General features: G+C 39.3%; 2 protein-coding genes across 2 annotated transcripts; one reads left to right on the top strand and one right to left on the bottom strand.

The window, feature by feature from the left end:
* Positions 1 to 511: 511 nt before the first annotated feature.
* nek8 (NIMA-related kinase 8) lies at positions 512 to 14,171 on the bottom strand. Its single transcript, XM_026340966.1, has 15 exons — positions 14,089 to 14,171; positions 11,444 to 11,649; positions 10,728 to 10,960; positions 10,491 to 10,622; positions 9,870 to 10,078; positions 9,658 to 9,737; positions 9,391 to 9,569; positions 8,384 to 8,531; positions 7,756 to 7,832; positions 7,239 to 7,356; positions 6,995 to 7,145; positions 5,814 to 5,977; positions 5,161 to 5,313; positions 3,591 to 3,749; positions 512 to 1,831 (listed from the first exon to the last, which is right to left on the bottom strand). Exons 1-15 carry the CDS (start codon positions 14,133 to 14,135, stop codon positions 1,803 to 1,805), a joined length of 2,085 nt encoding a protein of 694 aa, XP_026196751.1. The 5' UTR covers positions 14,136 to 14,171; the 3' UTR covers positions 512 to 1,802.
* A 3,980-nt stretch (positions 14,172 to 18,151) lies between these two features.
* On the top strand, positions 18,152 to 23,917 carry tlcd1 (TLC domain containing 1). The gene is made up of 4 exons (XM_026365746.1): positions 18,152 to 18,738; positions 19,731 to 19,813; positions 21,150 to 21,232; positions 22,431 to 23,917. The coding sequence occupies exons 1-4, from the start codon at positions 18,533 to 18,535 to the stop codon at positions 22,833 to 22,835; spliced, it is 777 nt and encodes a 258-aa protein (XP_026221531.1). The 5' UTR covers positions 18,152 to 18,532; the 3' UTR covers positions 22,836 to 23,917.
* Positions 23,918 to 27,103: the final 3,186 nt, after the last annotated feature.

A 27,103-nucleotide genomic window follows, 5' to 3' on the forward strand; every position in this document is an offset into this window, starting at 1 on the left:
GGCATCATTTGATGACCGCGGGAAGACAGAGCTCAAACTCATATTTTGGATCATTTTTCAGCTGCTATATTGCCACTGGATTACATCATCATTACATCACCGTCCAAGATAACAATAGAAAAACAAAGTCCTGTCACCCCCAGAGGTGTGAACACATGTTAAACAAACCATAACTAGTGACAGAATGAGATTACACGGAGAGAAATAAGCAGAAATGGATTCATAAATAGAGATATTTATTATTATTGATGTACAGGAAATGAATATGTGGAAATAATTACAATAGTCAACTTCTAATTAATCTGAGAAAACAACAAAGGCAAATAAATCAACAATTGGCTGATGAATGTGAGAATAAAGGGGACAGTGGATGCAGCAGAGAGTAAAGGTAATCAGACCGTCACTGACAAATCCAGCTGTGATTTACTGATTCACTTTAATCTCATAATCCTGAACTGTTGTTTGATTTTAAGGTCAACGTTCACAGTCCTGATACACATGTCTGCTTTTTTTTTGTTTTTTTTTTGGGAAAATGAATGAAAAATAACAAAAAATGAACAACATGTAACACAAAGCTTTCACCCATTGCCACTGGAAAGTGCCTAAGGCACATGTACTCTACTTTTCAATATTCTTTATGCTCCACTACATTTCAGAGGGAAATACTTCCACTGTGGTTACAATGTTGCTGTCAAAATTATTTTACACCAATTAATCAATTTTGCAATAATGTCTGATAGTTTATTAAATATTTCTGTGGTCCTGCTACGTTTTATTTAAGTAAAATAACACCCATTCCACCAGTTCTCATCAGATTTGGTTTCCTCCTATGGCAGCTTTCTTTGATCATTCAAATAAACACAGCATATATATATATATATATATACACTGTACATGTCCAATTACATAAACCATCTCATGTAAAACACGACTCTATTTACTACATAGTGCACAGTATAAATAACTTTATGCTCTATATTGTGCCCCAAAAAAGATGAATACAGTACAGACTGAAAATACAGAACATGCTAATGATTCATATGTGTCCAAACCTCAGTCTGTGGTCCAAACTATCAATTTACAATTTACTGCTCACTACAGACTATTGTGTGGTGACTGTATAGTGAGTGGTGAGTGAGTGAACAAAGAAGTGAGTCTTTAAGTCTTGGTTCAGTCTATCACTAAACAACAGGTCGTTATCTGGTCTGAACACTGCTGCCTAATTAGGAACACATTTGAGGACTAATCCAATAAAACACAATGTGACCACTGACAACACGATCATGATGAATGTGTTGGGTTCATTTCACTGGTGAACTCTCGAGTAGCTTCATTCTCTTACTTTCTATGCACAGTATCGTGTCATTCACCAGTAGCTTAAGAGGGCTCAAACCAGTTTGACTTTTACTGGGCTTTTGTGGTCTACCGTTCTAACCCTGCATGCCAATGAGAACAATAGCTCACCATATGAAAGGCGATTTTCTGCAATCTGATTTCAGTAACAATGTTACAACATTCCTTCAACCAAACTGCTGTTAGATACACCTGTCGCAACAGTCAGGTCTGAACCTATCTGCGTCGTATTTCGTGATATCCCGGCACACAATCAAACTAACATTGATTCCTGAAGGAAAAACAAAACAAAAAAAACAGATAGAGAGGAATACCATGTGAAACTCTGAGGCCACAGCTGCAGTATGAAAGGGAACCTTTTAACTGCAGCACAGATGGGCCTCACCTCACATCACCACCAGGCTTCATGACAACCGCTGAGAGGGTGTGAGTTTGTTTTGAGGACAAAATCATCTCGGGACAGGTTCCTCAAGCAAAGCTGAAACAAGAGGGACAAGGGTAAAATAGTTCAGTTACATACTGACTGTAACTACTTTGACTATCTTTCATTTATTCACTTACTTTTCAGTCAAAATACTCGTAATGTGTTAGTTCTAGTTTCTCACTTGTGACTATTTTGCTGCTTTTATGATGTTATCATCAGGTGTTGTTTTCAAATGTTCAATTCATCATGTCAACTGATTAATCAATCAATAATCTCAGCACTAGTACAAAGTATGGTGATCAATAATGAAAAAGATGAGCAGTTTTAGTCCTAAACATCAGCATATGATGTTGTTATACAAGTGATGCTAGACCAATAAATCAATTTAGAAATAAGAAGGCTAACGGTGATGGTTAAATATCAATACAAGCTTGTCCTGCCTTAGCAATACAAATGTTTTTAAAGACAGTGAGTCTTTAGCAGGTTGGAATCTTAATTACAGCTTTTGAACTGAGGAGCAGCTCAAACATCTAAGATGTTTGTGTGTTACACCAGGACATAAAACCTGAGTGGTGAAATGTGTAAGTGTCCCATAAAAGTCACATTTCTGAAGCTAACACCAATATACTGTATATACACTACTGCTCAAAAGTTTGGGATCACTTAAATGTTTTCTAAGAAACACACATGCAATTAGTCTGAATAGGAAATAGAGCAAAAGAACTGGACATGCTGCCATTGTCAGAGTTAGAAATAGTGATTCTGTTGGAAATTCTGACTGTGTTCTTCAAACTTTTCCTTCATCTCAAAGAAAACACCTTTTGCAGCAATTATAGCCTGGCAGAGCTTAGGCATTCTGGCTGTCAATTTTGATAGCTTTCCTTCCTCAAGGTCCCTTCCACCCTTCCCTTCTGCGTTTCACAAAGACTTCAAACTTGGACTCATCTCTAGACAACATCTTCTTCCAGTCTTTCAATGCCAAATGTCTGTGCTCTTTTGCCCATCTCAGTTTTTTGTTTATGTTGAGTAGCTTTTCTTTCTAAGTTCTTTCTTTCTTGCTATTTGTACCTATTGGAACCTGTAGAACTGGTAAAACTGCTGATGTTCAGATACTTAACTAACCTAAAGAATGCTATGCTCCCTTATGCGCTCCATTAGTACAACTGTTCTCAATTGAGTAACACAATTGCAAAAGGGTTTTCTCATAATCAATCAGCCTTATAAAATGATTCACTTGAATTAGCAGCCATACCAGGTGATTGATGCAGAGGACTGACAATTGCTAATAAGAGGCCTCCATGCAAAAATGTAAATCATTCTTTAAAAATCATCTGATTAATTTTAATTGTTCGTGTAATGGATAAAATTGTTTGTGAAAATGCATGAAAATGTGTTTTTCTTTGGAAAACAAAGAAATTGAGCGGTAGTGTGGTAGTGCTGGTACCTTGTACCATGGTTTAGGTAAAAGCAAACAATTCATGAAATTATGCAGGTTAACCTTCTCAAACTCTGCAGCTATGATCGACATGGACTATAGAGGGAGGTTTTAACCCCACATTCATATATATAATAATATAATACCTGTATAAATCAAAATGTATGACAAGCAAAGCTACACTCATGTCTTTGATGAATAAGGCTTCCAACTTACAAATAAGTCCTTTCACAATTCTATATGGATCTCTGTCAACTTTATGAAGGGAAGCTCTTCTCAGTCTCTCTTTCATCTGGGGATTAGTACTCTCTGTTAGCTCTCCCCACATCCCAACATCTCACCGTGTTTGTTAACAAAGGGTAATAAGCGAAATATTACGTTTCACTGCCAGCAGAGTGTTGCCATGACAACAAGCCACTGATGTCACCGTGAATGGGTGACTCTCTTCCAGCTGTACTGCTTTCGGTATCCCAGAATCCTCCTCTTTTCTGCCAAGTCGGCCACGGGCCCCCTTTCCCCAGGTGAACACCTCTCCTTCTGTGAAAACCAGATAAAAAAGAGCTGGTCATCATTTCTTGAAACTCAGGATGTGTTAATCCACCCAAATCTTCAACTGACAGCTCTGACTCTCCTGCAGTGGCAGCATAATGGCTTTATCCGTAGGAAGTCAAAGCTGAACAAAGCCTTTCTTCAACAAAGGAAACCTACAAGTATGGCTGCCACTGCGGGTTTCTCCCCAGGGAGCCAGTCATTGACACAATATGACTTTTCACTATTTTACTCTCAACTATAAGAACAAAACACACAGATAGAGACACATGAATACACACACACACACACACACACACACACTACATCTGTTGCCTATCTACTAACCCATGTGTTTAAAGGACCATAGCGATGGTTTGTGTGTTTAGCTCATTAGCTAAAATCCATGTGAAGTTAGCACTGAAGGCTAACTATTTTCAAAGCACAAAATATGCTCCATGTAAGGATTCCGTTTTTTCAGTTTATTTTGGTTTAACATGAACATAAGCTTGCAGAGACTTAAAACTTGCTCAAGTAACAAAATCCATGAACTGTTTAAAACTGATTCTCTTTTTTTATCCTCAGCATCCCACAATTCCAAAGCAGCTAAAACCACAGATATCTGTTGTTTTATGTTATATCTACTCAGAGCTTACCTTTTACAACTCTTACTCTTGACCAGCTCTAAACAGTAAAAAATAAGGTGCTTGTACCTTTTCTAAATGTAAAAAAATATTTTAAAGCAAATTCTTTCAAATCTGTTTATAGAACATGTTGTTTTGTTGTGCTCATGTATGAAATGCTTTTCATAAGCTGCCTGTTGTGCTGCTGACTGCAACTGTTTCCCATGCCAGGGTTGTCTTGAATGCAGAAAAAGAGTTTCAAATAGGTCCCTACATACAGTGATAACAAAATCCACTGCAGAGTCTGCACATTTATGGTACATCCACAAAGGTGAGCAAACTAATTTGACTGACTAGAGCTATTATGATGGTACAGGTAATGTAATAAAGAAATAAACAATGTTGTTCTTTAGAAACATTTGATTGTGAATGGCAAAATACCTCCCAGACATAACAAAATATTTAATGTATAACTTTGTGGAGTGCTGTTGTTAGCCACGTTAGCTCCCATCATGCCAACACTGTCTTCTGTCCCCACCGCTTTTGGTCAGACCAAATAAGAATGTTTTGCCAGGATTCTGATTTTCCTTGTAAGGTCTGTGGCAGTGGGGCAAATCACGCCCTTATTACTATACCATACAGTATTATTACATTAGTCCAAAGAATCCAGTGATCACTCATATGTAACAGCCCATGTTCAACTTGAGCTTGAATCTCATCAGCCTAAGTAACTTTAAAACACATGTGGAGGTATGTATGACCCTTTAAACTTATTACATATAATTCCTTCTACGTACCGGATCCAATAGCTAAGGTGAAAGCGTCGCCACAGGCAGCCATGATGATACCCTGCAAGCCAGGCACCAGGTAGGGAACACGGCTGCTACGACGGGAACTACAACCCATCTGACCATGTTGGTTGCTGCCAAACGTGAAGCACTGACCCCTCTCTGGTGAATGAAATGTGGGTGAAAGTGTTAACATAGCTTGCATTTATCTAAAAGTATATTAAAAATTATTTCTATTTCACACTTGTGAGACTGTCTGCTGGTTTGTCTACAGTTGACACAGTTGTGTATGACTGTTTTCTGCACATTACTTTCAATATAATTAATAAATAAAAAGACAGGCATGTTAATTATCACAAGTTGGGATAGGCTCCAGTACCTTACGAAACGTAAGAGGGCAAGTGGTTAGGAAGACCAGTGAGTGATACGCCTGTCACTCACTGGTCTTTCTATCAAAAAAAAAAACATGTCAAGCATTGTTACACTGTTTGCATCTCTGGTGTTGCAATAGTCTACAGTGAAAAAAATAGTAAGGCTGACAGTAAACAGTGACCCTCTCCTATTTTGCACCACAGTGGAGACAACCACACCAAGATTCACTGCTAGAAACCAGTCTGCTTCAAAAATTTAATGTGCTAAAGTAACATTGTGAATTTCTTTACCTGTTACAGCAACAGAATGTGCTGTTCCAATGTCAATGTAAACTATTTTCTCACTGTTGATTGGTGCTGATTGGACAGGAATGTAAGTATGGACTTCTTCCACCTGATTGGAGGCAATTGGTTCCTCTCCAGCTGATATCTTATCCAGCCCAAGCTTGTTGAACCTGCCCATGACAAAAAAAAATATTATTTATAACAACTGAAATGAAATAAAAATGTGTTTAATTACTTTACTAAAAACTGACAAAGTGTCTTTCTAAATATTGTTTGCTGCAGGTAGCTCCTGAGCTGCAAGTTTTAAATTCATACTCCTACTCACACACTCACAGACAGGAGGAAGGACGGGAGGACAGATAGACAGGAGGAATTAACAGTGCCAGTAAAGTTTTTCATTTTTAGGAGAATGGTGTCTCACAGGTGGTGCACCAGGGAAACATCTATTTCTTTACCTTTAGTCCACCAACCCCCATTCGCATGAATAGGTTAATAGCATATAGTAAGCTAACAGGAGCCAAAAGGTATTAATAGTAGGAAATAGCTTTTACAAAGTCCATCAAAATGTATACTTCAGGGCAAAACATACATTACATCAAGGGCCTGATTTATTAAGATCCCAAACAGCAAGTACTAAAGTGCATTTGCAATCTTGAAAATAGCACATTTTGCGAGTGATCTACCCAGAAAAAAAGGTGGAAACAGTGGAATTTAAATGTCGTTTTTAAACAAAGTTTGTTTTTTTTTTACTCGTGTCTGTCATAGAGAGTTTGGAGAGTGACCAGCAAAAACACAAGAGAAAATTCAACCCAGAGGAATTAAAGCTGTTTGGGGAGGAGGTGCAAGAAGTTTTGGCACGACAGGTATTACGTTGCTCCTTCTTGTGACTTTATGTATTAGCATTTTCCTTTCTCTGAATTTTGCTCACCCAGGCAAAATTCCCAATTTTGTATATTTAGGAAGGCAAAGGTGGAAAATCCACAGAGTGCGCTGACACACTTCTCAGTGCATGCTGTTTTTCGCAGGTTATATCAAGTTTGCATGTTTTTGCACACATACAATAAACCTTTAGTTAATCAGACCCTGAATGTGAAAGCAAGCATCAGTGCAGATGATGAGCCCCTGTCAGTCTGAGATAACTGAGACTAATGGTCATAGTTAGGGTTAAAGAATAATAGTATGGTTACCTGTTGCTTCCACATGCCACAATGCTGTACTGGGTGCTGATAATCATAGAGCAGTCAACTCCACACACCACCCTCTGGGCCTCAAATTCCACAGGTAAACAAACCTGTTGTGGAGAGTTATGAGTATCTTGGGTGCCTAGTCCAAGGCGGCCTTCCACACAGAAACAAGGACAGAGAGCCAACGATCACATTCTCTGATGAGACAATGCTGTCACATACAGAGTGAGTTAGTTAGTTAATTTACCATTGTCTCCTCTTCCCCAAGCAAATACTTCTCTTTCATTGGTGACAGCAAGAACGTGGGAAGCGCCACAAGACACCTGAACAAGCTCATAACCGAGGAGGGCCTCCACTATCTTGGGCTGAGTACAACAGAGAGGAATAGAAATGTTATCATTGTAAGGTTTGTGACTATCAAAAATCTGTAAGGACAGACAATCATCTAAGAAAATACAATATCACTGGCCCAATTAAAACCAGGGACTGATGCTGAATTCCATACACCCTTTCTCCTGTTGTTTCCTGTCTGCCCCACAACCATTGGAAGAAGAAGTACTCACAGTGTTAAAATATTCTGTTAACGCCCTGCATTCCAAATATTACTTTACTCTTTATGCAGAATTGGTCATTTCACATCAATGAATACCATATTATGGAATTATCAAACATCTCAAGGAAGCTTAGACAAATCTTTGAAAGACACTGGGAAGTATTGAAGCGACCTTCAAATATTACATATTCATTGAAAGGTGAGCATGTACCTGTGTTACATCATTGAAGTTACCATGTCCTAGACAGCCATTGCTCCCACTTCCAAATGTCATGATAATGCCCCTGTCTGCAAATTAAAATGAAAAAGAAGGGATTAAAGGTACTATTAGCAAATGAGTGTAGGTGTATTTTTATGTGGACCAATAGAATACGTCTAATCCCTATCTAGGAAATGCTAATCTGCATCACTACAGTAAAAAGTGATGAAAGAGAGGCGGCTGAGCTGAGAGGAAGGGTCATTAATCCTGTTTTATCTGCTTTGCAAAGCTATACAGACTGACAGCAGCCTGCTGAAACACACTGACTGTGCACCGCAGTTTGAGGCTCAAAAAATTGCAGTTCCAAACTGCTTGGCAAGCATGGAAAGGTTTATTTTCCATGTGGGTACACACTATCTGATCAAGTCTAGAAAAAGAGCTGACTGTAGATACACTTTCATATACAGTATATGCTCAAATGCTGCCTCAGTGTTTTACAGCCATGTGATGCAGTGCAGTGTATGTAGGTGCAGAAAGCAGAGAATAAACATTGATTTCCTTTAGCAAAACCCCTTGATAGGCTGACTGGGCATGGCTGGGATCTGTGTGATGGCTATTCAAAGAGAAATGGCCGACTAACCTGTCATGCAGGTGGTGAAGAGATCGCCACAGGACACGGATTTGATGGTGACTCCAGACTGACCTTCCAGGAAGCGAGAAATGAACTGAGGCTGCATCTGCTCCACCGCACCAGGCAGACTGGGCTCACCAGACCCCACTGAAGGAGCCTGTGGCAATAAATGGTTATTAGTCTAGGTGAGCAGAATGCTTTGTTTTTATGATAGAAACAAAAAAAAATACAACTACAAATATTAAAGGAAAAATACAGCTGAGAAACGATTACATGTCATCAATCTCAGCCGTTATGTTAATTTTAAGTAACTATATTCACCAGCCTGCCTCATGTAACTCTGCCTCACTTGGAGTTTTTCTAACATTAACCAATATTTCCTAGAAAACATAAAATAGACAAAAACATTTGTAGTATGACACTGATTTTTCCTATAATGTGGTTCCAAGAGTCTACAGGGAAAGTCTCTGAGGAGCTAGCACCAAAATAAATCTACCGAAACGACTCAGCCACAAATTCTACGTGTACAGTATTGATCAACACTGTTCAATAAATACAACATGTATTCAACTACTGCAAATGTTTATTACTGAGGATGAAGCTTCCAGTGGTTTTGACTGTATTTTATTAAAATGTGTTTCATTTTTCCTACCCCATTTACATACATGGGGGATAATATTAGCAAGCATTTGAATAAATTGTTGTCCAGTGAAACACTACTAATGCACAATACAGTTATATTAACACTTCTCTGACAGTGACAACAAAGAAGAGCATTCTAGTCTTTGAAAATGGACAAGTTGTGTATACATGCCAATTTTAGCAGCCAGGGTGTGTATATTGACACAAAAATCTATCAATGTACATTAACATGGGTACATTAGGAAAGTAGAGTAGATGACTCCTGTGGTTAATAGGTGGATTTTCTCTGTATAATGCATCAATTCAGGAAATAAGAAAGTTAGCTTTGTAAACAAGAAAGAAAGATATTAAAAACATTTAAGGTTTACACAGACCTCCCATGTAATCAGACGGCCTGACTTAGTGACCCCCATCTTCTGAGTGCGGCCCAAAGATACTTGAAGTACTTCTGTATTAAGCATTGGCAGGCGGAGAGGTGTGCAGATGCCACTACCCCAAGTATACACCGAAGACAGGGGGAGGGAATGCACCTTTCCTAACCCAACTGATCCATCTGTTTCAGGCCAAAAAATTATAATTATAAAAATTGTAATTAAAAGACTGTAATCAGTTTTTCACAGCTATTCTGTAATGTGCCTCACCTCTGGCCCTGTTGGTAGGAACTCTCCCTCCTGGTCTACCTCCTGGACCACTTTGCACAGTAGACAGTGGTTTCTCAATCCTGCCAAAAAATTGGGCTTGTGTAAGAAAATATGAACTAATTGTACAAAATATACATAGATCTATATCTCATATCATTGTCCGTGTCTTATAAAATGTCTTTGTTCTCCCCACTTAGGCATTAAGAACCCACCTGCGCATTTTGACACTGCCTATATCTGTGTAGAGATTAAGCAAGGGCCTCATGCAAATGGGAAGAGCCATTATTTCATTGAGTTGAGGGCGTTTGGATGGATCCAGATTGAGCATGTTGAGAATGAGCTGTCGGAGTTCTGGGCTGTACCGGTCTGAAATTGGAGCAAATGTTCCACTCATGATCTTCAGAACGAGAGCAGGTAGATTCTGAAAGCAAAATTATGGATTGTTACATAGTAAAATTGCAAATTGATTGATAAATATGTGAAAAATCCCCTACCCTAAATCTTTGCCAAAAAAAAATAAAAAATAAAATGTGCACATTTGTACACCAAGGTGGAATTAGCAGTGAAGACAGATTTGAGTTCAGGCAATCAGATCAGTGATTTATTAATCTGTGTCAAAAAACACCCCATCAATCTACTTTTCACTTAAACATGGGAAATTATCTAACTCTCATGGTGCACACAGTGTAGCTCTGATGGTTTTTAAGAAGGAAACTCAACAATAATTGATGTATTATAGACTGAATAATAAAAGTGTAAAAACACATAAACATTACATCACTAAACGCATGTTAAGTACAGGATTTTCTTGGAAAAAGAAATGTTTTCAGTACAGCAGCCTCGAATGCTCTCTTAAGGCTGGCTAGCTCATACAGAACACAGCCCAGGGCCCAGATATCACTCTTCTGATTATAAGGTTTTCCTTCACAAAGCTCTGGGGAGATGTAGCATGGAGTCCCAACCACCTGCAGACAGAGTGAAAAAAAGAATCATTAATTCCTGATAGAACAATCTAGAATGTATGATCGCTGAAGTAATTACAGTCCCAAACCAAAAGTGAGTTAATTCACCGTGTATGCTTTGCTCTTGCTGACAAGGATTTTGGAAATACCAAAGTCACCGATTTTGACAATCATCTGGTGCTTGTCAAGTAGAATATTCTGTGTCTTGAGGTCTCTGTGCAGGATGAGTTTGTTGTGGACATGATACAAGGCAAGTAAGATTTGTACAAAGAAGTGAAGGATGGTGTCCTCATCTAGCAGAGAGTTGCAGCGCTTCTGTATGTAATCAGCCAAAGTCCCACCTGCATGAAGCACGAGGTTCAGTTGTATCTGAATAAAATCTTTAACTCTTCAAAAAAAACAAAGAAATGTTTAGAAAAAATACAGTATGTGTTACTGTAATTAGGTCAAATAATAGAGAATTGGTTGAATGTAGCCCGTCCCTCACAGCAGAGGTTTGGTCTTTAACCAGAAGAGAACAACAAACAAATGTTTTAGTGAAATAATTTCAGTCTGATTGCTGGGTCTTGCCTCAGGGTTTTTGACCTGATGGTAACACACATCTTACACACTGCAACTTCTACTGTAACAGAAAAGTTATCTAACCACATTGTTCGTCAAATCACTGCCTTACAGGCTGATATTACGAATTATCATGGTATTCACAGGCCGGACAAAGGAACAAAAAATAGCATGGAGCCCTACAGCAATAAACCATGGGAAAAGTGAATTGTTACATACTGAACAAAAGGGGGTCCTGTTATAAGATATTACAGTAAGCTTACCTGGTGCATATTCCATAGCTATCATTAGGGCCTTGTCTTCCAGGAAGTTCTCATAGTACTCTATGATATTTGGGTGGTTCAGCAATTTCAGCACCTGACACTCGTTCTGAGCTGCGAGGCGTTCGTCTCGTGACATCTGCTCCACTGGAATCTCCTTCAGGATGACAAAGGCCCCGTCGCTGCGCCTGCGACACAGGTGAACGATCCTGACACAGAAGGAAAATGAAGAATAATTTGATATATGATTTATTCCATAAACGATACAATAGTGATTTGTGATGGTTTAGATGAGTGATGTTATATAATAACTGAAGAAATGGTGATAGATGTCAGGCCAGCTGGAGGCCACAGTTTTCTTACCGTACAATATCAGACAAGTCAAACTATATAAATATCTAGATCCCCATGTGAAAGGAGGCGAGGGTGCCCTTGTGTGAACACACAGTCATTATAAATGTCTGTGAAGATTCTCAGTCATCCAAGTTATGGTTATCCCAAAACTGATGTACAGCATCAACTGGACAGTTCATCAGATAGATGAATGATAGATTTGCTAATAGAAAGAAAAACGTCTTCAAGAACTTAAAACAAGTCCAGTTGATACTGACCATTATTATAAACATTTATTTATTCCTTTATCAGTTAGCCACATTAGCATGCAGCTTCTTGATGGCGGGCAGAGGGGTGGGAGATACGGCAATAATTATCCGTTGAGAGTGATAGGGATTGTTGGTAGGTGTTTTAGATGTGTGTGTGGGTGTGTGGGTGTGTTTTTATCTGAGTGTGAATGGTTTCTGATCAACTTGATCAAGGTCTACAGTTAATATAACATAGTTAATAATATACCAACATCACTAAGCAGAATAATCACTGTTTCTGGTAGATATGATATTTCTACATAGCAAATAATTTACTAGTAGGTGCATTAGAGTAATAGAAAACCAACAGTCTTCACAGGCATGCTGCTCATTCTATGTAATTGAATCATTAACTGAAATTCAATAAATAATTCTGTTAAATATAATAGCAGTGTGGAGTTCAATTAGTGAGGATAAATCTCAGACGACCCTCAAACACTGAATTCAAACCACAGTACACTGTGAAGACAGTGAAGCATGGTGTTGCAAACATCATGATATGGGAATATTTCTCATAGTATGGTGCCGGATTTCTTTATCGCATACCAGATCAGTTTGAATACATCAACATACTTGAAGAGGTCATGCTGCCTTATGGTGAAGAGGATGCCCTTGAGGTGAGACAAAGACAATGACCCCCAACACACCAGTGGGTAAGCAGCATCAAGATTAACAAGATTAATGTTATGGAGTGGCCAGCCCAATCCCTGGACCTTAATCCAATAGAAAACCTGTGGGGTAACCCTTAAAAATGCTGTTTGTGAAGCACAACTAAGAAATGCACAGGAACTGTGGAATCTCGTCCCATTGTCCTGGACTGGAAATCCTGTTCACAGGTGCCAGAAGTTGGTCGACTCCACGCAACACAGATGTGAAGCAGTTCTCAAAAACAGTGTTTATACAACTTAATATAAGTTCAGTGATTCACATGAAAGCTAAATCCTCAAGCATTGTTCAGCTAATACAGTTAATGTTTGAGTTTGAAAATACAAATGGAGACACGCTATTTCTTTTTTTTTTTTTTTTTTTTGGATTTGGATATTTGGTTAATGACAAACAAGATTCTCAATAAAAGTTAATCAACTGTTTAACTGTGCTTGAATTCCTGAGGCAAACATGCTGAAAGTGTTAAATGAGAGTCTTACCAGGAATTGTTCCTATCACATTAATGTTGTATTACCTACTTTACTCTGTTGTAATGCTGTATTTAATCTGGGAAAAGTCGATGTGCGTGTCCCCTCAGCAAAGTTACATTAGCTGCTCTTAAAACTTAGCACTGACATGTTGTACTGGACACAGATTGGTTTATTTCCACTGTACATACAGTATGACTAAGTAATAGTCGGAGTTAGTCAGTATTTTATTAGCATGTCAGCTTGTAAGGTTTTATTATAAAGGGCAACTAACGTTACCTTATAGTAAGCTACATACTAGCCTAGCTAAAATGTAACAATACTTCTTTAAAGAAGCAAAAGACAAATGTTACAGAACCTGTAACATAAACTACAAAGATTGATTAGAAATTACAACCCCAAAGTGGCAGACAGCGCTTTTAAACTGCCTAAACCTTATTTTAAAGTCGTTTTACAGCATTTATTTGCCTTATTTAACGTTAGACATACTAAGTGTACGCTACGGTGCATCTCCGTAAACACATTTGTAAATTCATAACATAACGTTAACTAAATGTTATCTGGGGAGAAGTTATAGCGGTAATTGTTGGCAGACAGCATTACTATAAAGTTAACTTACATTACTAGCTTAAATACCGAGGATTAAAGATCATATTTGAAAATACTCAAAGTGTTAAACGGGCTCCGTTACTCTTCCTCTTCCAGAGCAGTTTTCTTTTGACGCATCCCGTTGCATTTGTGGGGGAAAAACTGAGGCCTTACGAACTTCTAACTTACTTAGTTCGCGCCTGACAACAACGACGCATATCTAAATAGACAGACGAGTGTAACACAAGTCAGCTAAGAAGTGCAGTTAAGTAAACGCAGAGATTACCCGAAAGCTCCTCTTCCAACAACCTTGATTTTCTCATATTTCTCCATCGCTGCTCCCAAACGTTTCCGTCGTCTCCAGGCAACCCCAGCACTACGGCAAACAGCGAAGGACAAAAAAGCGAAGGATAAACTGCTGGTACATCATGAATGAATCAGCAACACATGAAAACTGCTAGAGAATAAAATTAAAACTAGAGTTTCAAATCAATACTTGTCCTTTTCACAATGTAATTTTGTCGAAAACATAAAAACTAGCATACAACATAATTATATGCCTTCCAAATACGGTATACTTGTCACTTGGTTTTATCATGTATGTTTTATAAATGGCTGTCACTGATGCACAATCCATACTGTACAAGTACTGCAGTATTGGAAAAACAAGGCCAGTTTATTTGCTTCAAATCTGAGGATATTTGGGTTTAAGATCAAAAGATGAACATGATATATGTTTCAACTATTTAAAAGTAAAGACAACAAAGCTAAGTATTTAGTTCCCCTAGTTCCTTGTTTGCAAGTAACTCCATCAAACCCGTAACTTTCGGTCTCCTCCTAAGAAGGTGAAATACATGTTCATGATGCCGATTGACTCTGTCAGTCTAAAATCTCACACGTTGATCATCGTCTTGGTGCATGATGAGACACTCCCAATTAGTTTTGATGCATTTCTTAGTAATTTAGCAGATAGGAGGTTTCTGTACTGCTCTAAATTCATTCTGCTGCTGCTATCATGAATTATTTTGTCAACTAAGACTAAGAAGCCTGTTCTGGAAGTTGCCATAAAAGCCCAAGTCATGATACAACCGTCCCTGTGCCTCAGAGATAACCTTGAACGATTTGGATTGTGATCATTTTTATTTCCACTCTTTAACCTTCCCATCACATTGGTAGAGATTAATCTCGGCCTCATCAGTTCATTAAACTTTGTTCCAGAACTGTTGCATGATGGATTGTGATTCCTTGACTTCTGCTCTATGAAGGTTGTTGGTGATAAATGATTGTTGGGTTTTTTTCCTTCACAGCTCTCACGTGGCCTCTATTTGAACAATAAATCTCACAGGACACACCTGGTTCACGAGAAACACCTGTGAGTGCTAACATTTTTGCTCACTTACAATTTGCTCCATGTGATTCTAAAGGTGCTCTTGTTTATGCTGTATGGAAATGTAAATACCATAAAATAAAAGCTGAAATTCTGAACTGAATATTCTTACTTCTCCGTTTGCTACTGGTAACCAGAACTATTCAAAAATATTCAACTACATTAACAGTTGGATCAGAAACAGGGACAGAAGGACAGACCCATTATTATATGCCAGGGTACAGATCCGGTGAAGTGAAAACTGAAATGGAGACAGTGAAGCTGTTAAGATAGACAGTGAGACAGATATGATTAGCGTCTTGAGCTTGGACTTCGGATACTGGAGTCTTACATCCAGACGCCTGGTGATTATGAAGCGCCTTTCCCTTGTCTGAGATAAGCTGTGAGGGAACAGCATGAGCACTGTTTCCCCTCTCCACCAAGATGGGGATAATAAATGCTTTGTGCTGTGAGAAAAAAATTGCTCTCTGTTGTGGTGAAGTACATGGCTAAAGTATTATTTATTCTTCTACAAAATTTGCATTTAACTTTTTGAAAAATGAAGCTTGGTGGAAGAAAAGTAGGTGAGTAGGTGGTTTTACAGACAATAGTTTGCTCTTTCGCTATCTTATAATATCTCAACAAAGAAGCACCTAAAAGAGTTTTGTAGTATAGATACCACTGCTCAGACCAGCTCAGTGACATGCTTGACCTTGTAATGACTTCTATCATCGTCAGTTCTGTCTCTAGATGTGACAGTAAGTGTCCAGGAATGCAGCGTACAGCCCAGTGAAACTGATGCTAAACCCCAGGTATGAACCTGTTCCTGAGAATCACTGCTCATGACATATGACAGGAAGTCGTGGGTTAGAGTGTTTAATCACAGCAATGCTTTCGCTTGTTTCCTCATACTTAAAATAATGAATTCTTATTATGGCATAACACAAGTTGTTATGAAACATTACAAGCATTGGTAAAATTATACATTTTACTAGTAACACCAGCAGATTTTCTGCTATAACAAGAATATCTGCTGTGGAAAAGGTCTATTGATATTTGTCTTTGTGTTAAATTCTGACAAACAGCTTAAGTAAAAAAAAAAAGAGTCAAAAGTTTTCACACGACACTGGGAAATCTTCTCAAGAGCGCAACAGTCCCTGTCATTTACTGCAGCCTGGGTTTTGCACCTTTTGTCAGAAATCCTTAGATGCTTCTTTGGAACCTTGAGGCTCTGAGAAATTATAGGTTTCAATGATAAAACTATGTGAGCTCTGATTCTCTCACACTTCTACAAAATAACCATGGTGAGGCAACCAGGAAATACTGGGCATGGTATTAAGTTACATTTCTCTCTCTAACCACAGGGTGTTTTGTTACAGAGAGCCCTGTACTCAAAGGATATAAGTAGATTAATTACATGGTTCATCTTTCTCGGATCAAGTTTCATTCTTTAATTCTTTAGCAAAGGGTATAAGGAGCATTTGATTGATCCTGATACACTCAACAACACATTACTAATAACACATTCAGTTTTTCTCTTTGCCCTTTTCTCACAAATACACTTGTAATTAAATTCATTTTGAATAATTACTGGAGAGCACTGTACCTCAGAGCTACTTTGTGAAAGCAAGATTAATAACACAACTGTACGATTATAACCCCCTGAAAATGATCCTGCAGGTTTTTGGGGGAAGCTGCCACCAAGTGGTTTGATGAAGAAATAAGAGCAACAGCTGAAAAACAATGCATTTGTGTGACATGCTTACTCTTCACATGAGGTTTTGCTGCCATCTGCTGCTGCCATGGTGTGTTTTTATTCTGTAGCCTGTGCTCTTTATGATTTTGTCTCTCTGAAGATGGAGAAAAGACACATTCATTATTGTAACTTCTTCTTTGAATGGATTTGCCTTGATTTGATACACTGTAAAACATCATAGACCAATTTTGTGCATTTAACTAACTTATTAAATGACTATAAAGACAAACCAGTTAACATTTTATTTAATAAGGTTTTTATTTTTATAATGTAAAAATAGTTCACTCAAGTGTTTAACAAACAAAATTAGAAGAAAAGACTTTAAGTCCAGTATCTCAGACCTTTTTTCTTCTCTCTCTCATCTTCAGTATTAAGATACCTCCACCATACTTTACAGTTGGGATATTATCATTATTATATGCAGTGACCTTTTTGTGCCAGATGTAGTGCTGTGTGTTCTTTCCAAATAGTTCAATAGTTTCATCAGTCTGCAAAACTGGTGAACTGTCTTTGAAATCACTTTGTAACCCTTTCCAGCTTTATGTAAATCAACAATTCTTGATCAAACTTACTGCAGTGGTGATACTGATTTTCATTATCATGATAGTAGTACAGTTAGTATAGTAAATGCTATATGCAGTAGCCAGCAGGAAATTGTTACGTAGTAGCTTTGTGGTATATTTGCTGAACGTTCTGTTTAAATGTGAAGTGATTGATCTCTGTCATTTTCAGTGTGTTTCAATTTTACAGACACCTTCTTGTTTGTGATGAGCTATCTGCCAAACAAAACAGCACCATTCAGGTTGGACTACCTGGTGTGCACAGAGAATAAAGGAAACACACATGAATTATTACAAGAATGATCCCAGCTGTTGCTGTTGCTGCTTTATAAACCAAACCTAGAAGGAGCCTGTGTGCACTTCACAGTGCTTTTCCATGTGAAGGGTTTGTTGCAGGAAACCCCAGTGAAGACGTTTCTGTGCAGCTGTGCATGTGTCCAGGTCTCTGTGCAGCTGTGCATGTGTCCAGGTCTCTGTGCAGCTGTGCATGTGTCCAGGTCTCTGTGCAGCTGTGCATGTGTCCAGGTCTCTGTGCAGCTCTGCTCGGTGATTTCTTTTATTCCCTGCCTAACATAATGGCAGCTCTCTGCCCCGCCTTGTTTTTTCTGGTTAAAGGGAGCAGCAACAGCGCCACCCACCCCGCTCCGTCTCCTCCACCCCTCTTCTTTCTGCACAGACAGGCGGGCTGTGAGCGGCGAGGACGAAAACAGCGTCGCGGTGGTATGAGCTGTAGCGGGAGCCTCTTCCCAACGCCCCTCTTCTTCAGCTGGAAACGTGGGCAGAGCGAAGGCTCCAGATTTCTGTTGGAGGGAAAGGAACAACTACAAATAGCGGATTATCTCCTGCAGCTGCAGCTGCAGCGTCCCCCCCTCTCTCTCTCTCTGCAGATCCCCCTGTCCTGGAGAACACTCCCATCACGTACCGAGAGTCTCCGTCCATCACCGGGCGCAGCGCGCGTTGACGGGAGTGCGAAAAAGCCAACCGTGAAGGACCGAGGGAGAGAGCTGTGTAGGAGAAGACAGGGGAGAGCGGGCGTGGGGAGGAGAGGATGGAGGCCCTGCTTCCTGTGCTAAAGAGTCACCCAGGCCCGTCAGTGCTGGTGTGCGCCCTGCTCTTCAGAGTGGTCCACCAGCTGCTGCAAAGGCTGCCCGTGCCCAAGGTAGTGAAGCAGGATGACCTCCGCTCCTGGAAGTGGAGGAACCTCTCTGTCTCTATGGTGCACTCCCTGCTGACGGGAACATGGGCAGTGACCTGGTAAGACTCCATCCATCCGTCCATCCATCCAGACATCAGTCAGTGTCTCACACTGGGACACCATTGTCTATTCACAGTCCGCATGATGTGTAATGTGTAGGGGGTGAATGCGCAGCAGTGACAGTCAGTGGCAGACAGAAGAAGAAGGGCATGTTCAGGCGGGGTGGGGGGTGGTGAACAATGGTATTTTTACAGTAAATGTGTGTGTGTGTGTGTGTGTGTGTGTGTGTGTGTGTGAGAGAGAGAGAGAGGAGAGAGAGAGAGAGTGGGGGGATGCCACTGTACAGTGTACTGTACACAAATCTCTTACTGCTGTTTACTTTCTCTGTTCTTATGACACTCTTAGAAAGCACATGGCTTCAGTCCCATATTCATTCAATCAACAAAAACAGGAAAAACCTGCTGGCCAAATAATTGTTGTGAAGCATTAAGAGCAACTATTTCTGGGGCGTGGACCGTGCATGTGACTCATCTTTTTTAACATCAAGTATTGGGACCAAGGTCATGTTGTTCAACTGTCTGCGCTCATATTCATCTATTGCTGCACTGAGCATGTGACGGTGTGAAGAAGAGTGAATCAGTGAGGGCTGAGAGCTTCTGTGGAAGTGAAAAGTATGTTTTCACATGGAAAAGTACATTTCATATAGGGACCACAGGTCATTTATTAACAATGTTCAACACTGTTCTGTCATGGTTTGTTTATGCAAGGAGGGGACCCATGATAAATCTGTGGCTATGGAGGTGTGTCCCCTTTTTTCAAACAGCACAAAGAAGCAACAAAGACTAATACTAGAACTAGAGATTCATTTAATTGTACATTTTCAGATGCACAGACACAGACAGAAACAAATAGCATTAAACTGGCAGCAGGTAAATAAACTATAATGCTTGAGATTCTGCTTAGTCAGGCTCTTCTCCCCAGGAGTGAGCCCATGTATGTCTGAGTGAAGCGAATACAGACCCACCTATCCATAACATGTGTCCCTCTCCAGTGCGGTGGTTTGGCCCGAGACGCTGAGCAACATCTACACGAACCACACGCCCCTGTCCTACGTGCTCGTCTGTGTCTCAACAGGTTAGTAAACACTCTTTGCATTTGTGAACTTTTCCTCCAGTGCTCATTAAAAATAGCTGGACATAGCTGCTGTTTAGTCCAAGCAGCAGTGCCAGCTCACAGAGGTGCAGTGGCAAGAAAAAGAATTTCATAGTGCATTAATGTGATCTGATCTTCATCTAAGTTCAAGAGTATTAACAAATATAATGTGCCTAAAATAATAACACAAATAAATAATTTCAATAAATAGGTTCACATACTTTTTCTTGCCACTGTATACGGCATGTGTAAAGGATGTGATGTCAAATATCAAAATAGGCACAAATTTATTTCTATAACTAAGAAAAGGGGAATGAAGGAGAGGTGTGGCATGTCTTCAGTCTTTGATAAAACCCTCCTGTCCTGTGGGTGTGTAAAACTGCCACCTTTCCAGTTCTTGCTTTTCACAGGAACGAGATCTAACCCACCTTACCCGATTCTCGGAACAGACAAATGGGTGACAGCTAAAGATGCTGAAAGATAATGCCACCCAAGAAGGCTTACAATAGTGGTCTGATTGAGCAGCACTGTATTGTATAGGTTAGGACTTAGTGTAGTCTTTGTGTTACCAAGACACAAATCTGTGATGATCTGCCCTAACAACCACAAACAGCTATTAGCTCCACTGTGGCTAACCACTGCAGACAGAGGAGGTCATGCTCCTTCACATAGGGCCAGTTTGTGTGTCTCGCCGCTAATAGACACACAGCATGCCAGTCATACCAAGACACAAGAGGAACTGTTGAATACCTCCAGCTAAATGAAGCCTTCACAGTTTATTAACCAAGAGTATTTTGAAAAACGTAGAAATATAATAATGAAGAGTAGCTACTTTTCCTTTGGACAAAACAGGTTTTGATGTTGAGCATATATTATCTATAACACGTGATACATACATTACACAAAGGAAAACAAAAGGAAAGCAAGTGAGCACACTAACATTTAACTATTTGTTCAAAAAAAATCTCTACCACTTAAATTCTTTTTATAATAAATAGTGAAAGATATCAATATAATTGTCATTAGTGTCAGAATGTACGTCTGATTTCGTCAAAATATGTCATTATAAAATATTATTTGCCTATTTGTTTGCATGTTCACCCACTAACTCAACTGGCCCTAGCCTACTCCAACCAAAACCATGTGGCCCGCACACGTGGAATATCTGCAGACGATCTTTCCACGTGTGCGTCACCTGAATCTGTGCACGTTTTAGCAGCGTAACCAGACTATCCAAACGTATTTGGACCAAAGTGCAGTTTGAACTGATGAACCTTTACGACTGGCAGAGACAGCATCTTGATGTCTTTCCTCTCAGGATACTTTGTGCAAGACGCAGCTGACATTATCATGACAGGGCACGCAAGAGGATCATGGGAATTCTTACTTCACCATTCACTGGTAGGACAGCATGTTTGCATGTTTAACTGTGATTGTGTGTGAAGGTTGGATTTCTAGTTCAGACAAGATAGTCACTTTGCTAAGCTCAGCAACTCAACTAAAGTTAATATCAAGGTGATCTGTACTGATAGCCTGTCTCGTGTGTGTGTGTGTGTGTGCTTGTGTGCGTCATAGGTGTGTGTGAAATACTAAAACAGAAGAGGAGATAGAGGAAATAAAAACTGTAGCAGCTTGTTATAAAGCTTGTCACGATGTAAGAAGCACTGGCCAAGTGACATCCTGTGTTGTACATGAATGTTTAAAGAAGCTGTTGTTGGTTTTTATGGGATAATTAATTATGAGTCAGTTATCCGCTGAGCAAACAAATATCAGGGGTAGTGAGCAATTACAATGGAATAACACTGATTGTTTGCACGACCTGCACTGAGCTGAGTGCAGTTTGCTGCCACTGAGCAAAAGATAATTGTAACAAATGAGATCAACTGGCAGACCTGTGCCATCTAATTTCAATTGTGGAGATGGAGTTTCCCTTCATTTCCCCTGTACGTTTCTTTGAGATTGAAAATTCATGTTACACTAGAATAGATGTCAAATAAACAGATTATCTTCTTTTATTAAAAATTAAGCTGAAACGTTTCTGCGATTTTTTTAGTATTTAGCACCAATCAAAAAAGATTTTTTTTTTCTAAAATTCTCATATTGCACAAGCTCATTCTTGTTAATAGGTTGTTAATTGTTGTATTTGAAATTCTCCCTGACAGATTTGTCTTTTTTATCTTTTATGATACGTTATGCAACAGAGCAGTGTAACCAAGACAGCTACTGGTCAGTAGCCTGTTCTACAAGTATCACTCTCCATAGACTGTGAAAGTGACGGCCAACTGTAGTCTGTGGAGCTGTTTGACCAAAAACTACTGTTCCCATATTTAGTGGAATCTCACTGATGTGGTTTTATAGCGTGTCGACAACACGACATGCTTCCACTGCTGTCAGAAAGCCATAAAACAGAGGAGTAAGGTAAATCAGGGTCATAGTGGCTTTGAAAAACAACTAAATAATAGAAATTCACAGGCCTTATCCTTTAACACAATTATTATTATTATTAATATAAGAAACAGTAGGGTAAATGTAGATAAATGAGAGCAGATGTTTGCTGTATAACACCTCCGACTCTCTCTGTGTCCATCTCCTCCACCAGGTGATCTGGTGTTTCCTGTACGCCCTCTACACTCAGCTGTATGTAGCCGGCGCTGTAGTCGCCCTCTTTGTGGAGGTCAACAGTGTCACCCTGCACCTGCGGCTGATGCTCAAGCTGGCGGTTGCTCAGTCCTCCCCCCTTTACCATGTCAACAAGGTCGTCAACCTCTTCACCTATGTCACGTTCCGTCTGAGCACCCAGTTCTACCTCACCTGGTACATCATCTACAACTACTCATGGCTTAACCACAGCCCCTACTTTCTCGTCAGTATAATGGTGATGAATATTATGATTCTAATTTATTTCTACCGCCTGCTCCGTGCGGACTTCTTCCCCCGCAGTAAGAGCTATGTGGGACAGAACGGGATGCACAATAACAACTCCAAAAAGTTTCTCAACGATTGACTTGGGAATGTTTACAAGACTATGTTAGGTATTTATTTAGGGTGGGAGTTTACACATTTTGTCTTTTTCAAACTGTATCTTGCACCATTCCTCGTGATGACAGGTTCACTTGTTGTGTCTCACTGCCAAAGAACAAACCCCCAAAATAATAAATACTAGTGGAACAAGGGGCAACCTTGTTCAGGTGCTGCTTTCCAGAAATGTTGGAAAGCCAAAAAAATTCACAGGAAATTTTAAATTCCACGCTACTTTACTATATTTAAAAAAGGCACAGTGTGTAAAGTGTAAAAGATTTAGCAACATCTAGCGGTGAGAATGCAACCTTTTGAGCACCCCATCCTACCCAACTTTACTTTTTCCAAGCGTAAGGAAGCCTACAGTGTCCATGAGGTGTCATGTCGTCTTTTACAACCACATCAACTAGTAATATGTCAAGTGATGAGGTTAGATAGCTACAGTATATATGTAGAAAACTGATTTAGTTGGCCTATTTAGTTGATATGACTATAGTTCCAATGTCATATAGCAAATATTTTACCAAATTTAAGCCAAACTCAGTTAACTTTATTTGGCTTATTCGTTCTGGGCTACTGTAAAAACATGGCAGCACAACATGGCAACCTCAATAAAAGGGGACCTCCTTCTTATATACCTGTATACACGTGGACAAAATTATTGGTACCCCTCTTTTAAAGAAAAACTCACAAAGGTCACTGAAATAACCTGAAACAGGCAAACGTAATAGTAAATAAAAATGTACTAAGAATTATGTCATGAAAATAAGACATAGCTTTTTAGTTGTGGTTTAACAGAAGTGTTTTTTAACACTAATGAAACTGGCCTGGACAAAAATGATGGTACCCCTAGAACAGATGTGGATGTGACCATTTGAGAAAAAGTAATGACACATTGAATAAAAAGAAAATACATAAACTAAAGAACCCAGAATAACTTCCATAGAGATTAGAGGTAAATTCCAAGGTCAAGCTACATCAGAGTCAGATCATACATCAGTCACTGTTTAAGCCAAAGTGGACTTAATAGAAGACGACAGAGGAGGACTCCACTGATGAAAGCAAATTAAAAAAAAAAATAAAGAAAGAAAAAACACATATTGACAAACCACAAAGCTTCTGGGAGAATGTCCTTTGGACAGATGAGACAAAACTGGAACTTTTTGGCAATTCACATCAACTCTATGTTCACAGATGTAAAAATGAAACATACAAACAAAAGTACGCTGTACCTACTGTGAAACACAGAGGAGGCTCATTTATTTTCTGGGGCTGCTCCATCTGGCACAGGGTTTCCTAAATCTATGCAGGGTGTAATGAAAGCTTAAGACTTTTATGGCCTTCTTGAGCCAAACGTGCTGCCCAGTGTCAGAAAGCTTGGTTTTTGTCACAGGTCATAATAACCCTAAACACCCTAGAATAGCTAAGAACAATTCATTGGTCTGTTCTGAATTGGTCTTCTATGAGCACTGATCTAAATCACATTAAACATCTCTGGAAGAGCTGAAACATGCAGTCTAGAAAAGGCACCCTTCAAACTGTCTTTTTTGTCCAGGCCTGTTTCATTAGTTTGTTTTTTTAGATTATTCCATTGAGCCACAACTCAAAAGCAAGGTCTGATTTTCATTGGTTATTTTTTAGTAACTTTTTATTTATTTTTACTTTTGTCAGTTTCAAGTTATTTAAATGACCTCTATGGGTTTTTCTTTCATTTACAGAGGCGTTCCAATAATTTTGTCCACATCTGTAGACTGTTGGTATTTTCATTACACACTAATGACAACATATTTATGAATATTATAATCCATTTCTGCCAGTAGATCCCTCTAAATCTTACACACTGCACCTTTAAAGCCTAAATTCTGGCAACATTTCTAAAAACCCATGGGATCTATTCTAGCATCTTAAATAATCAGTATTGTGTAAGCTTGAAGGAACTGACTATTTTGGAGATCAACAGTTACTAGGTGGGACGTTTGACGCCACCCTAAATTCTGTATGGTTAATCTAGTTGCCTAGCCTGAAGACTGGAAACAGTGACAAACTCGTTCGACTGCTTTGTCGATCATTGAATTTTGTTTCTATAAAATCACCCCTTGTTGTATTTAAACGTATATTTGTGAAGAGTTACACACAATGTTAATAATGAGCTTTATAGGCGTTAGTAGGTGGATTTTGTTACCTTTGGACAAAGCTGAGCTGGCTGTTTCTCCCTGTTTCCAATATTTGTGTTAAGCTACACAAACCGGTACTGACTGTAGCCTATATTGAGCCCACAAACACGAGAGTGGTATCAGTACTGTTGCTTTTAGATTAAATTCCAGCATCATGAAAGCAATAGACATTCTGGGCAATAGACTTATTTCCTTTCTTACTGAGATTTCAATGTAAAGATTGATGTCACTGTCAGCTGATACAGTTATGTCCCTCTTTTCAGGGCTGCTTTTCCTCAGCTTGCGTCTGGTAAAGGTTACTGTTTTTTTTTTTTTTTTTTTGTAGATATGCCCCTCTACCAGCAGCAGTACAGAAGTATCTCCTTTTTTTCTGACCAATCACAGATGGTCAAACCCTGTGTGTCACATACTGCTGTAGAAGGATACCTTGCCTGGATAAAGATACTCTTTGGTCCTGGTATTAAGATGTGTTTAGGTGATCAGATCACAGACTATGGCACTGCAACTATACACATCAGTTTTTATCTCCATGCTTCTTGTTTGAGGACGCATCAGCGTTTACTTGAAGACGTGGTCAAATGCATGCCAAACCACCTTGGACAGTGGTTTAGTGATTCCATAACAATCTGTCTCAGTGGCCGTTTACACCTGTGTTTAGTGTCCACTTGTGATCTGGGACACATCTGAATCCCAGGGGTCTATGAGATGCCAGAGGTTTTGATCATGGATGTATGGTTTTGACACAGTGTCAGTATTTGACGTCATGGTGGATTGATTGGAAGTTTCATGCTACAGCTGACTGCTGCCTTACGGCCCAGACCACTATCATGGTTGAATTAGCAGTGAGTGTGAATCAGTGAGCTTATCTTCAATGAGCACAAAGACATTAAGAAACAGCAGGGCTGGCTCTGTCTTAATGTAACGACACCTGTCTTTGTACAGATCAAACAACTGTATTGATCAGAAAACACTTTGAAAATAACACAGACATAGAATATGATCTTAAATTGGTCAAAGAAGGTCAAACACAGGAAGCAGGCGTGTAATAATGGGGAGTGTTGTTTTTACTGTTTTTTACTGCACAGTTTGGCATGTGAAGGTTAAAAACGTCTGTTCAGTATAGATACATACCTATTGAATTTCAGTGTTCAGATACCTTGAATGTCAACTGACATGACACCACTTTACCAGTGGTGATTGCAGCTTACGGCCACATCAGGATCAATTTTCTCATTTAACTCTCGACAAGAAATCAAATGTGTAGTTTCCCGAATGTCAAAGAACCTGTGTGATAAATAGTTCAACACATAAATTGTGTTGTGTGTGAAATGTGAAATTGCATTCAGCAGTAGCTAACAACCTAAACTAACAGCCTAGCTATGTGCTTTCAACATTTGCATGGGGAACAGTGTTTTTATGTCAAGAACGGTTTAACCTCATGCATTTTTCTCTCCTGGGTCGACCAACTAGCTGGGATTTTCTGACACTGGACTTCTGAATTTTCTCAGCTACAGACTCACATTTGTATTAATACGTGTATATATATATATATATATATAGTGTACATCTTTTTCATCTGTATGAAGCCATTTGTGGCTGAAGAGATGCTGGGCTGTGATGGAGCTGGTACATACGCTACTCATGTTGTCGTCACAGACCAAATGAAGTGGCGACACGCAGCGTTGCATGACAATTTATGGTTCTCATGTGAAATGTGTTGGTGTTTGAGTCAAGCGGAGCTGAAGCTGGATCTTCCTGCCATTTAACAGTGTGATGATTTTCCTCATCAGGAAGTGGGCATGAGGAACTCTTCATAATGAGCAGTGAGCAGCACAATCACTCCTCATAATGTATCACAAGTAGTTAGACCTGATGTGGAGTAACAGAAGGATACCCTCACAGTGTGTAGAATAGTACTTTTACAGAGTAGATCCTGTCTTTAAGACATCCATTGACTTCATGTGAAGATGTGTGTGCTCTTCCTCCTCCTGTGCATTCCTTTTTTACATATTTTAAAGGATAATAAAAGTACACACAGTCGACCTTTAGTGGACTTTAAATGCTAATTTCCTGATCATGC

The sequence above is a fragment of the Anabas testudineus genome, chromosome 13, assembly GCF_900324465.2.
Source record: "Anabas testudineus chromosome 13, fAnaTes1.2, whole genome shotgun sequence".
NCBI lineage: Eukaryota > Metazoa > Chordata > Actinopteri > Anabantiformes > Anabantidae > Anabas > Anabas testudineus.